Source organism: Terrapene carolina, unplaced genomic scaffold (assembly GCF_002925995.2).
Source record: "Terrapene carolina triunguis isolate 2854851 unplaced genomic scaffold, T_m_triunguis-2.0 Scaffold242, whole genome shotgun sequence".
Classification (NCBI taxonomy): Eukaryota; Metazoa; Chordata; order Testudines; family Emydidae; genus Terrapene; species Terrapene triunguis.
In genome coordinates, this window is record NW_020664593.1 from 3,503,818 (window position 1) to 3,517,957 (window position 14,140).

Here is a 14,140-nt window from a genome sequence, read left to right on the forward strand (position 1 = left end):
TTGGGGAGGTCATTGATATCAAATGTTTGTTTATTAAGCAAGTGTTTACCCACTGCTTGTTATCCTAATTCTATTCTATTCTATTTTGATGCTTAAAGGTTGGTCCTGCGAAATTACATACACATGCCATCATTTTACTTGCTCTGGAAGAAAATAATTGTGCACTCAAATCTCTGCCAGGAGCAAGAAATATTTAACCTTTCAACAGCCAGGTAGGTGTTCCAGGAACTACTAACCATACACACACAATATTTTTGTATCTTTACATCTTATACAACATACACACATTCACAGAATCAATGACTTGTGTTTCTTTCCTAGAGTCAGCCTGATCAGGAAAAAACAACTTGAATTTCTGAGCAAGCGGGAGAAACTATTTTATGCATGCAGATCACGTATGCAACTTAAGGAACCACACAGAGATCTTCTCTCAATTTGTATTACTTCAAATACTGGTACTTTTCAGTTTTCAAAGAAAGGCATGTGTTCTGTGAAAAGCACCAGTCTCCTTCCCCCACAATAAAAATCAGCAACCGTAGAGCTTCCCTCACAATTTTATGTAATCCACTTTCCTACAATACACAATGCAAAAAAGCCTCCCTCACCAGGACTGCAGCAATGACATTTAAGTGTTCAGCAGGGTCAGGGATTGCCTTGTCAATTCAAAGCCTCCTTTCCCCTATGAAGTTCCATTTAGTTGTGATATACTTATCCAGTGATGTCAAGGACAATTTTTTAAAGTAACAATTCTTAAATAAAAGATACCTATCCCTGTAAACTAGATTAAACCATCTCCTGCAATGTGATTAATTTACAGGGAGTAATGAGTGATTTAACTTCTTGGTATGCCCCAGGATAACCAAAGCCAAGAGGGTTTATGTCTACAATTTTACCCCTGTTAAGGTCAATGACTAAGTAAATGGCTCCATTTTCTTCCTTGTTTGTACAACAGTATCAGCAATTATGCTGTTAGCAGCAATGATGCAGCCCCTTGAGACCATGGGAGTGGGGATTTACCTGCCCCTATAAAGAAGCAGTGCCTTTTTGTTCAGTGTCCCTGCTATGGAGAAGTGAATTAAACACCACTGAACAGAGACAGAGGACCAGATGCTCAGCTGCAGCGCTTGGAACAGAGCTGAAGAGAGGGAGCAACTCCTATAACAAACTTTCCATCTCCCTTGATTCTAGGGCTGCTTTGTCCCCTGGCTCACGCTAGGGATGCCCTGAACTTGCCTGGCTGCAACAGCTCCTGGGAGCTACTGTGAAGCTGGGGATCGGGGATTAGGCAGCAGTGTGGCTGGCTACACTGGCTCTACGCTGTCGGTGGGTCACCTTACATGGAAAGTCCCCCAGCATAACTGATTAAACTGGCTTTAAGGTTGCACAAAGCATCTTCAGCAGGGCTAGGATATGGCTAAAAGAAACCAATGAGCAGAGCTCAGATAATAAGTATTTAAATCAAACACAAGTTTTGCATCTCAACTGTTTGTAGAAACTGAAGAAAAGACAAGCATAGAAAAACTGAGGCTCTAGAGTCCAACAGATGTGTATGGTAATTTAAGTACATATCTGCGATTTGCATTAATGAAAATTAGGTAACTCTCTCATGCTATTGTTTTTAACAGCCTCCACTAAAAGGTATATGGACAAACGGTCTTTGGTAGTGTAATCGCAAAAGGTAGGTCATTCAGGAAATCGAGGATGTTACATTACACAAAGTGCTGGTATTTTAAACAAGAAAAAGTGGAGGGGAGATTAAATGCAACCCATCTGGAAAGCCACTGGGGCTGGTTTATGAAAAGCAGACTCTTATTATGATACTTGCATGGGACAAATTCATGCTTAGTAGAGGATTTACAAAATATCACTTAAGTCTGTCTAGAAAAATCTAAGTAAATGATTTGACCAGTCTCGCAATGGAGATGCATGACTGTTGGACAATTTCCAGTGTAGACAGTGAGTGCTAAAGCTCTCCAGAAGACACACAGAGCTATTTGCTCCTGTGTGAACAGGAAAGGCAGGACATTCGGAAGATTTTTTCTTCAGGAGCATCAAATGTCAGTTTTACCAATGATTCCAGTATCTCAAGACTCTGTAAAATGGAGTAAATAAATAACCCAGAGAGAGAGGTGTGTGTGTGTGTGTGTGTGTGTGTGTGTGTAGGGGTGAGATGGGGGAAAGAGGATATTCTTTTTTTAAATTTCACTGTAGCACTTTTATGCAATTAGCTGCTTTGAATTAATAAGGGTTAATAAATAATTGAATCACTCTACGTGCTGAAGCTAGTTGTGTTCAAGTAACCATTTAAGAAGCTGCCTATTTATTTTGTAAGTCTGTGCACAGAGTAATTAATCATTTACAGTGGTTTTTTTAAAAGTATTTAAGAGCCACGTAAGTGGGTGCTGCTGTTGTTTAACCATTATTCATGGGACTGCACCAGGCATTTGCTGTGTTAATTTTCTAGTCACAGAGATGAAGTAGCCATGCAGAGGCTTGAAAAAGGCCTGTTTCTCTCATTTGAGGTGGCTATCCCAAATGTGTTAGTCAAACTACAGAAACTGGTTTTAAAGCAAAGTCTAATGATTAAGCCATAGGGTTAGGAATAAAGGCGCCAAAAATTCTACTCCTGTATCTGACAGTTTGGTCTTGGACAAGTCAGTTCCCCTCTGTATATACCTTAGTTTCTTCATCTGTGAGATGGAGAACATTAGTTAGTTCATATCTGAGATCCCCGGCTAGAACGGACTAGACAGGTTAGTCTGCATGTAAAAGAAAGGAACCTGAAAAACCAACAGCATTATATTCAGTGGGGGCGGTTGCTCCAGTAGTGTAACTTTTTTTCTGGGTGTGCGTAAGTCTTTTTTTATAAATTGAAAATAGGCAGAGCACACTAGATTTCACCGCAGCTGACAAAACTGACAGCTCACTGCATTTTTCTATGTTATTTAAACGTCATCTCTTTTTGCATAGTTAGAAATCTTCTGAAGGATGCAGTTTGGTTTCCTAAGGCTAGGAAAATATTAATCTTAGAGTTCTTGATTGTAACAGGTCTCTCCCTATAAAGGTGTGTATCAAGTGGGGGAAAATAAGAATAAAAAAGATACTCATAAATAATTTCTTTGTAGAAGAGTTTTGTTATAAGTGGGTTTGAAAATGCAAAGTGTGGAAGACAGTTAGTTTAGAGTTTCAAAACCTTCATAGAAGCAAAAGAAAAAGGTGAAAGAAAAGATGTTTCCAATGGAAAGAAGACAGTAAAACAGCATGGGGCGCCCAAAGTGTGTCCTGGAGTCCAGAGGCTGCCTACAGAGCTCTGTAAAGTGGTCACAGCTCTTCTCTGAAGTTAAAGATGGTCTTGGAAAACTATGTGGTCTCAGCTTCTTACGCAGCAGCTATGTATATCCTCCTGTGGGACAAATAGTCTTATTAAAAGGCAAGGGCAGCTTCAGTCTGCTTTGTTTTATGGCAATTGTAGACTGTAAATCTCTTGAGGCAAAGATTATTTATCAGTGTCCTGCATTGCTGACGCTGAACAAACAAGTTATCAAGATTCAGGCAACGATATGGTTAAGGCAGACAAACATGCAATATGAAAGCAGTGTGGCTGAAGAGGACTTTGTGCCCATTCCCACCTCTGTTTCAGTGCAGGAATCTCTGTGGGTTCTGGCTCAAGGATTTCATAGGCCAAGTTAACGTCCTCTGTCTCTCGTAGCAGTGCGTAGATGGGCTCAATCTGCTCGTTAAACCTTGCCACAAGAGTCCGTGCATCCTTTTTGGGCATCGCCGACTCATCCTCTTCCACTTCATTCTGACAGAACGTACAGCGGAAGGTTCCTAAACAGAAAAGAAGTTGCTAAGCACTAGAAGAATGTCAAAAGGCCCACATCTTTATGCAGCATTTAAAGAGAAGTATTTTATAGTTCTCTTAGATTGAAACTAAATAGCTTTTCTCCTTGGGACAACTTTCTTCCCACACATAATGTACCTGATTATTATTTTAACCAAATAAAGTGAGACTTTCGATGCCATCAAGTGATGCAGAAAACTGGTTAGGGTTTCTCTGCAAAGCCTCTCTCTCTCTGCAAAGCCCTAAAGGATGGCAAGTTGCACCATTCAGACATATCCTAGCATTACACATTCTTTTCCTTACCACACATTTTTAATGGCACTGAAATATCAGTTTCAAGATGTATTTTGGGATGGTCAAATTTAGGGGCTTACAGTGTCTGAAAAACTTGCCTTCATCCCTCTCTAAAATAATCTTGGGGGGAGGGGCGATCACTCAATTTCATTCCATACTACTACTAAAAACAGTGTTTTTAATGCTCGCATTCTACTAAAAGAATAACCCACTCCCTCTCCCTTTCAGTTGGTAGTAATTTTCTCCAAAAATTTCTTTGAGTCAGACATTTTTCATGCTTGGTCTCCAAACAAGGACAATTTTTCTTTATCTTTTTAAAAATCTGTTCTGTTAGTTTAGAGTTACTTGACTATAAAGAAAAAAGGGAAAAACCTGGTCTCTTGCATTCCAATTAGAAATGTTGTGTATGTGTAACTCAAAAAAAGGTCAGAATTTACTCTAATTTAGATTGTTTTGTAGACCATCACGAGCTAAGAAACAAGCCAAGGGAAAAGGAAATTGGTTCAGCAGCACTGAAGTTACATTTTTTTTTTTTTTTAAGTACTTCTGCAATGGAGGATTTTCTGTTCCATTTCACTTGTCAATCTGTGGCTAAGAATTTTAGGGACGCACATTTACAGTAGGACTTTACCATCCAGCTCAATATTAGAGTTGCTGCAAAACGCGTTATCTCACGCTACACTTGCAGCGATGCGTAGGAAATTCAGGTCCTCCCAAATCCTAGATGGAGAAAGTGGTGCTACTTACCTAGAAGATTAAATTGAGAGCTGAGAGCAGAGGCTTTTGGATTTATCTTCGCACCTCTACCACTAACTAGTTGCATTATTTTGCCTTTATAGGGCAAACATATAGTGTAGCCTCACAATGCCCTATGAAGAAGGTAAATATTATTCCTTGTCACAAACAGGGAACCTGAGGCATTGAGAAGGGAAGTGACTTGCCCACGGTCATGTGCAAAGTCAGTGTCAGAATCTGGATTTGAAGCCACAGCTTCTCACTCCTAGTCCCTTGCCAAACGACTAGATTAAAGCATCTCAGAGGCAAGTAATTTCCCCCTGTTCTGTTTCCCAATCTGTGAACTGGGAATAATATTTACCTGCTACCTCACTGCATTACTGTCCCCAGGGCTCTCTTGCTTCATGAAAAGCTTGAACTCTATTTAATAACAGTCTCATTTGTTGACTTGTCAAGGTGTGTAGGGAAGTCAACTCATCTGACAATGAACATGCGTACCAACGGCTAGATCACTTACACCATGTGCAAACTCAGCCTCTGGGTCAACTTTGAAGAGGTAAACTTGGGCAGGGAGAGGGGTCAGAATATCTGCCACACTGCACTGGAAGTTTCCTAAAGTCACAACTGTGTAAATTGTTGTATATTAACCATTGGGTTCTAGATTCAGATGATGGGGACATTGTCTCCTGGGGTCTCATGTTGCTTCCAACATATATTTACCACATGAACCTTGGGCTAGTCACTTTATCTCTCTGCTTCCCCAAATGTAAAATGGGGATAATACGTACCTAGCTGTTTCACAAGTGGTTGCAAGAATTAGTTAGTACTCTGAAAATAAGACACTACAATAAGTGCTGTTTATTATAGTAGGTTCAACCTGCAGCACCTCACAGGGATTTCTAAATTTTTAAAGTTCGTTTATATTTGTGAACTTTTTCTCTTTGTACTGTGAATCAGGGATGGCAGATCTCTGTCTCTCCCCCCACTGCAACCTAAACAGACACAAAATTAGTGTCTTATGTATAGCCTACACAACGTTTTCATTTTTTTGCATTAAAAACTCTCTCTCTCCTCTACCCCCAGAGTTTTCCTAGACAGAAAACAAACCCAATAATGTTTACATTAAAGTCAACTTTTTGAACTCACGAAGTCAAAGTCATTTTGAAAAAATTGACAAAACAGGCACCTCAGCCCTTACTTTAGAAAGTTAACATTATCTGCATGGGAAAGCAAGAGCTTTGACAGTAGTGGCAAAAGACGCTGAGTGAGAATGGGAAAACGGTGGCTTTCTCCAGCTCTTTCTTAATCCAAGCATAAAGCACTATGCTTATTTTGTCATGCTATAAAAAGCACCACCACTCATGCATAAACTGCACATTATATAAATTTGTCAGTCCAGTTAAGTTTTAAGTCACAGTTTGATCTCATTCACATTCCACATCTGAGGCCATCAGTACCCCTGAGTTCACAGAACAACCTGAATAAGTCTAGAATAATTAGCAAGATTCAGCTCATATCATGAGTTTATTGACTGGAGAGTGGTTGACTGCAAGCCCTACAGAAAAAGCCTGGTTAAACATTTCTTAGGTGGCTCAGGCTTTTCACACTTTCACTCACGAACCCCTTGGCGTCTTAACTAAAGATTAAAAACAGTCAGGACAGCTCCAATTCAAAGCACCTTAAAAAAAATAAGCAGAGTTAATGCAGCTCTAATTTAATAGAATTCTTAAAACTAAGGCTGATTTACTGCAACTTCTCCAGGGCTTTTAAGGAACAAAAAATAAATGTCAATATAATGAGTTACGTAAAAAATCTGGAGAATGATTGGAGCGACAAGTTTCCTGCAATCGTGCTCAAGTTTTTTGTGGCGAGGCAGAACTTTACAAGAAATACCCACATTTAGGAGCAGAACTGAGCAGCTAGTCTCAAGTGCCGCCCATCAGGACAATGCTGAAAACCTCACTTGTGGGATGTTAAGAGATCACAAAATTACTATATCACTACTATACATCACTGCCTTGAGATATTGCATCGCAACAACTTTGATACAACTTTCTGCCAAACATGCATTACAATGTTGTCACATAGGGATTTGTCCCATTAGACAAACTTGAAATAGTGGTCACTCTAAGGTCAGACATTTTCAGACTTGCACCATTCCTCCTGTCATCCTAACAAAGGCACAGTTTTGCTTTTCCAATCAGATGCTGTCATGCAAACCAAAGTGGTCAGATATCCTGGCCGGCAAGGGTGAACCTAGCTTTAAAAAGAAAGTGGTCAGTCAAGAGGCTTCGAAATGTGAAACCAGAAACAGATGTCCTCCTTCTTTCCCCAGCCACCTTGCACACACTCATTGAACTTCTGGTACTCTATGGAAATCTACAGTGTGTAAAAAGATACCGATCTGAAAGAGATCAGAATCGTACATTCCTAGACTTGCAAGGGTGAACAAACTGGTGAGTGGGTTCCCCAAGGCATACTACAAGTAAGCAGCACATCAGGTTCTGAAGTGTGCAGGCCAGAATATTCAGTCAAATGAAACCTAGCTAGCAGGGACTGAGTAAAGGGAAGAGTCAACAGCTAAGTCTAAACATTATACTAAGCACATAATACATGAACATACGCATTGTATTAGCTATACTTTTATTACATAAAAACCTATATTAAAAGAGTATTAAGGTTGCAAAGTCAAGTACCCAAAAGTTAGGAGATGCAAGAATTAAAGTTGCCTGTGCAACCTTAATTCAGCCCCCTTTTGCATATACCTTATGATACAATCTAATTACATGATCACACACTATTTCTCCAACAGGACCCCGGCTCATTCAATACACAGGATGGACAGTGTTCACTTAATGAGCAATTATTCAATATTTTGTTTTATTCTCATTATTCAATGAATGGCCCCAGGCCTTATTTACTGCACATGCTTCAAACCCTGCTCTAAAGACACAATTATTAATTGCCTCATGGGCTTTTCTGTGGTGCTCATCACCATATTATTGGAGTGCTTAAATTTTAATGAATATATTTTTACAATACCCCTGTGAGATAAGCAGATATTATTATCCCCATTTTACAGATGGGGAACTGAGGCACAGAGATTAAAGTCAAAAGTATCCACTAATTTTAGGTTCCCAATTTGAGATGCCTAGGACCTGATTTTTCAGAGTACTTAGAATTATATAGCACTTCATAAGTTCAAAGCACAGCTTCCATTGACTTGAGCTGCAGCTGTGAGCGCTCAGCACTTCTGCAAATCAGACTTGAGGCTCTCAAGTCAGGCACTCAGAACCTGAGGAACACACAATGAGTGAACACTTGTGAAAAGTTCAGTTTAGGTGACTTGCCCAGGATCAAGTAGGAGCTGTGGCAGCAGCAGGGTTAGAACCCGTAACTCCAAGGCAGCGTTCAACTCCCTTAACTCTGAGACTGCCCTTTCCCTTCCTGGAGTCCCCTGCCTCATTCACTACACACCTTCCAACTTTTGCAACAAATGAAACAGGGGTCTAACAGACAACAGCCTTCTTCACTACGTAACCCTGATTCACCCCCAGAGCAGGTGATCCTGGGAACTGAACGAGGCAGAGGTTCTCTGGAAAAAATATGTAATCATTAATTAAAGACTGTATCTTAATCTATACACCCAAACAAGGGGTTGAATTAAGGATGCACGGGCGACTTTAATCCTGGCATTTCCTAACTTCTGAGTGCTTGACTTTGTAATCTTAATACTCTTTTAATGTAATTTTTTGTATGTAATTTCTATGATTTTTAAAAAAAGCAAACTGAAAAAAATCAGAAATTCCATGATGGGCTCTGATAATGACACACACATCCACACGGTTCATCAGAACGTTGGAACCTATAGCTCCATCCCAGTGGTTTACTGCTTGAGTTAATAGAGTAACTGATAGGATGAAAACCTACTACTATATGTGGACCAGCATTAGAGGGGGATGACACACTTTGCGGTCAGCAAACATCTGTGAAACCTATGGACAGAGGAATGGTGGGACTCAGGATTCTTGGGTACTAAGCTCTGGAGGGGAGTGTAACCTAGGGCATATACTCTTCTGCCAGTCACCCCAAGTTTGACCCCTTCTGTTCCCTTCGCTCCAATTTCTCCCTGTCGTAGTCTCGTCCCTTCCCCACTCTTGGCTCCTCACATCAGTGCCATTCTCCTCATGCAGCCAGGCCCAGTCTCTACTCCTCAGGCGTCTTGTCACAATCTCCTTGCCCAGCCACTCCCAGTACGCCACCTCATCTCCCAGCTCTTTGGCCAGTCAATCCCAGTTTCCCTGCTCCCAGCTTCTCACTGGATTGGTCTCTCTCCCCCATGGCTCCCAGGAGCCCCCACCCCCCTGCACATGTTCCCCATTCCAAATAACACCCAGTCCCAATCTAAGTGTCTTCCCCCTCTCTAGTTCCCTGGCCCAGTCTTTTTGCCCAGCCAGTCCCAGTTCTCCCCACCAGATCGATCTCTTCTCTCCCCTCATCCCTGGTTCTCAGCCCCATTCTCTTTTCCCAGTCAGTCACATTCTGCCACCTGAGCTCCTCGTCCTTACTGGCTGCCAGTCCCCATGTCCCGTTATTTCCCCCTGGCTCCCAATCTCAGTCTCCCCACAACCATTCCAGGTCCCCTCCTGCCCTCCTCACCAAAGACAATTGTTTCAATCAACTCAGCCCACACACCTCAAAAGGTCTAGTTCTTACTCCTCTGCAGGGAATCATTGAGAGCATAGCAGAGACTGGCCCTCTGTGTTCTGTTCAGGAGCCAGGATAGACCAACAGCAGCCCCAGTTGAAACTGCAGGCGAAAGTCCTGCTCAGCCCAGGAAGGTACATGAATTGAATCTTCAGGGATTTTAGCTGCTACAAATCTAATAAGTCTCTACTGAGCATGTGCAAACTGCATTTTTTTCAAAGGCTTATACCCTGGCCAAATTTGGGTGGATTGTTACAGGAACAGCAAAAAGGTACATCTGAAACAAAGGCCACCCCCTGCCAGATTTCAAGTCCCTGCTCCAAAGCATGGGGACCCCACCATGGATTTTTTTTTTTAATACAGGCAAAACAAGTATTTTTCCCTAGCCTTGTTCTTGGACATGGGTGAACTGTTTTGGCTGTAATTTTCCAAAACAATTCAGCCTGAGGAAGACACCCAGTATGGAAAATCTTAAGCCAAATGGTTGCACTTTGACAAAGTTATAAGCAACTGAAAACAGGCTCTTACGATGGGAAATGTTGGTCACCCTTAATTATAGGCAATGCTACCAACACTACCTATAATTAAGTTCCCTTCATCTCTCATTGATTTCCAGGGTCTAGAAGACCATTTACCACAGCACCGAAGGCATCGCCTTCCTGACTCATTAAGGAGGGGAAATGCAGCTCAGTCACAATAGCTTCTGGATCATTATTTACATACCACATATTATAGTTCGAGGGAGTGGAGGGCTGGAGCAGTGGTCTGAAAGTCAGGACTCCCGGGTTCTAGTTCCATCTCTAAAACTGACTTCCTATGTGACCCTGAACAAGTTTAGTTAAAGTGCCTTAGCACTGGCCTGACGGACCATCTGTAGGGGTGAAAGTATTCAGTCTCTGTAGATCATTTAATTCTTGGCCTCCTGCTAAGACTTCTCTGACAGAGGGACCAATTAGTGCCTGCTGTGTGTTAGGATGATAACACCTGCCTACTAGAAACTGGAGCAAGAGGGGAAACGGAGGCACATGGAGATTATGTGATTTGCTCATAAAATATCAGTGGCATAGTTGGAATTAGAACTCCGGAGCTCCTAATTCAAGGTGTTTCATATACACAAGGCATTTCACATATCCCTCTGGACCACCCAGACTCCTGGCCCTCTATAAACAACCCCTCGTGATTGTGAGGAGAAAGCATCAAAATCGGTCAGGATGTGGAGCATTTTAGGCTCCAGTCCTGAGGCTATATGGTCTCTATTCCCTTATATGTTGTTGCAGCCTATATGCCCCTTTTGGTATCCCATGGCCCTAGACACGTTTGCATTCATGGTTCACTTCCAAAAAAAGCAAGCCCCTTTTGGCAATCATGTGCAAGGTGATTTTTGTTTTTGTTTTAAATAAGCAAGTTTATCAGAATCTCATCATATCCAGTTTATTCCAACATGTATTAAAAAAAGGCAGTTACAGAGAACACTATTTAGCATAAACCATACTAATGCCACATTTAATCTTTCTGAAACAGATTTTATGGTCCACTGGATCTCAAATTCTTGAGGACATTCTACTGCCCAAAGCTGATTGCAGCATTAGCTCTTGAAATGTGACATGAGAAGAGCGTGTATATTTTTATATTAGTCTTGTCTGGGGCTCTAGATATTCAAATGCACGTTACTGCAAGAAGCTCTAACTGTTATAAACACCAGGCTGTGCACAATGAAGGTTGGCATCTAGAGAATATTTGTAATCCAAAATCCTGGATAAAAGTCACCTTGCCAATCTCACCTAAAATGCATAGGCTTTCATCATGACACTTAAAAATACTTGTTTTAAATTTCTCTCACCTTCAAATAGAATGAATTTCACTGTGACCAAGACATACTACAGAGGTTAAAGACAGTGATGGGGCAAGGCCAGAAGAGCCTGGAGACATCTGAAAATGGGGAGGTGAAAGTGACACATAAAAGGTGCTGCTCAGAAGAGCATGTGAAAGGCATTATGGATTTAGTTCAAAACCAGGTAGGCAGGTCCACAGCACCTTCCATGAGAAACTGCCACTAGAGCAAACAGGGGCAGTGTGTGAATTTCCCCAATGCACATTGGTTCAGGCCTGCAAAGGGGTGGGTGAGTGCAGTGAAGCCACCATGCTGCTTTTCCTGTCTCCCATCCCCACAGCTATGCCAATGCAAATAAACCTGACCTGCAGCACCCTCGGCTTATTCCTTGGGCTTCTCCTGAGCAGGTACTACCCAATTATGTGACAGATTTAGAATATGGATTTTCCCTCTAAGTAGTAAACTGAGACCAAACATTTCATTTGGGACTTAAGCCAAGGTTGAACCCAGGTAGTGAAGGGCTGGTGCATTAACCCACTGCATTACCAAGCCCCTATTATTTTGAAATATATGTAACAGATACTGTATTTAAGGGCTTGCATTCACTAGAACTATTTTTGACTAATACTCACCAGAAGCGTGTTCAGGAAACACCACCTTCTGGAGGGTACAAAACTACAATTTCCCAGCATATGAAAAGCTCTCAGAATTTCCCGTCTGTCCTTTTAAATGAAATTAATTTAAAAATAAATAAAATGGCAACTGTACATCAAGAGGAGAGACAGACATGCTGCATTAGCAGCAAGATGGTAAGAAGATGGTAATTTATAATTGCTGTTAATCAGTGTCTCACCACATCCAGAGTGAAATTTCACTTAACCAATACATATGCTTATGCATTATGTACTCTCAATTTCAGAAACGTGTACATCCATGAAGGTGAGGGACTGGCAGTGCTGGAAACAGAAGGCCTCCATTAAGCCACAGAGTGGATTTTAATGAGGCAGTTCAGTGCACGTTATCTCAGAGCATCAAACAGATGCCTCAGCAGCTCTTGTTCTTATTGTTAAAGCGTCCTTAAAATAATAAAAAACATTTAACATATATAAAGTACTGTATCTTTTTCAGAGGATCTCAATGTGCATGATAAAGGTAGATATGTATCCCCGATTTATGCACAGGAAAACAGAGGCACAGATATGTTAAGTAGCTAGCTCAAGCCCACACAGTGAGAGAGTTAATGGCCAAACGAAGATTAGAGTTTATGATTTCTATGCCCTACGCTCATTTGTTAGACCACACTGTTTTTTTGTGTGTATGTTGATTATTTAAAGAGATTTACTTCTCCTTGTTGCTTGATTCAGCTATTAGAATTCCCAGCTCTATGAGCTTTCATCGCAAAGCTATTTGAGCCTCCAATAGAGAACAATAAATAAAAAAATTAAAAATACAATTCCCTCCTCACTACAGTAAACGCCAGTTAAATGAAGGGTTTCAGAGGGGAAGTGTTATGGATGTGGAAAGGATTTGCATGAAACACAAAGCCTCATGTACACACAAGGAATCTATTTAAGAACAAAGAGTGAAAGTGAAATACTTGTCTTAAACAGTCTCTAGGCACTCATCTGAAAGGCTTACAGGCCAATGTCAAAAGCCTATATTTCCACACCACTGCTTCAAAAAGTCGCATGCCTCAGAAGTCTGGCTTAACCTGATGACCACAGGAGTTCAAATAAGAAGGCTAGGTAGAGGAAGAACTCCAAGATAATGCTTTGTTTTTAATATTCTATTTATTAGTATTTCAAGATTGGCCAGCACAGGAGAAAAGAACAAACATCTTGTACTTATGCCTAACCACATTCATATTCTTGTATTTAATTTGTTATTACAAGGTACAAAACCTCCACTCCCCAGCAGGTTCTGTCCTGAAGGGAGAGCAAGAGACATGCTGCTCTTCAGCTTACTTTTTCCTCCTATTTTAAGAACGACATACACTGGTGGGCACTTAAGGAGAACCATTCAGCTTTTTTCAGCGAGTGGTTACTTAGGAACTAAGAACAGCCATACCAGACAGACTCATCATGGGCCATCTGGTCTGGTATCCTGTTTCTCTGCAGTACTGGAATAGACCAGTATTAATATCCTTTTCTTCCTGATGCACCAGCTCAGACCGATGGACCATCCATCTCGACCAGATGTTTCAGAAAGTAGCTTTAAAAAAACAACTCAGTGAATCCAAGTGTGTAATACTGTATAATGGGAGGACATTTCTCCCTGACCAAGCTGGGATTCAGTTTATGCTGAGAAACATCAGGGCAGTTAGCACTTTTGTATTTGCTAGTGAAACTCTAAATTCTATTCTTAGTCACATAAAAAGTATTTTAAAATTCATTTTAAGAGAGCTACCTGTTATATTTCACCACATGCAACCTTACTCTTGTATTGGGATGGGGTAACTAGGAACACCCAAATACACTTCGATACTTTTACTGCTTCTCATTATTCTTCCTCCTTAATTCTAGGTGTCTTTAATGTATCTTTTCACATGGCAGCCCTTCCCCTCTCCTTATGTACACACCTGTCATGAATCTTTTGTTGCTCTTTCCTTGATCACTTCTATTCCTGATGTATCTTGTTTAAGAACCCTCATGCAGTAGATCCAGTAAGTGTAATGTGAGATCAAGACAAAAACAAAAACAACTCAGCCATATGATCCCAACAAAGCTCTA

At 41.0% G+C, this 14,140-nt stretch overlaps 1 protein-coding gene across 1 annotated transcript in view; it reads right to left on the reverse strand.

Moving 5' to 3' along the window:
- The window catches only part of GTF2E1 (general transcription factor IIE subunit 1), an 89,139-nt gene that overhangs the window by 8,541 nt on the left and 66,458 nt on the right, over positions 1-14,140 (reverse strand). The window contains exon 3 of the mRNA XM_026657399.2: positions 3,630-3,831. Within this exon, the coding sequence (XP_026513184.1) occupies positions 3,630-3,831 (202 nt within the window). The remainder of the gene's footprint in view (positions 1-3,629; positions 3,832-14,140) is intronic.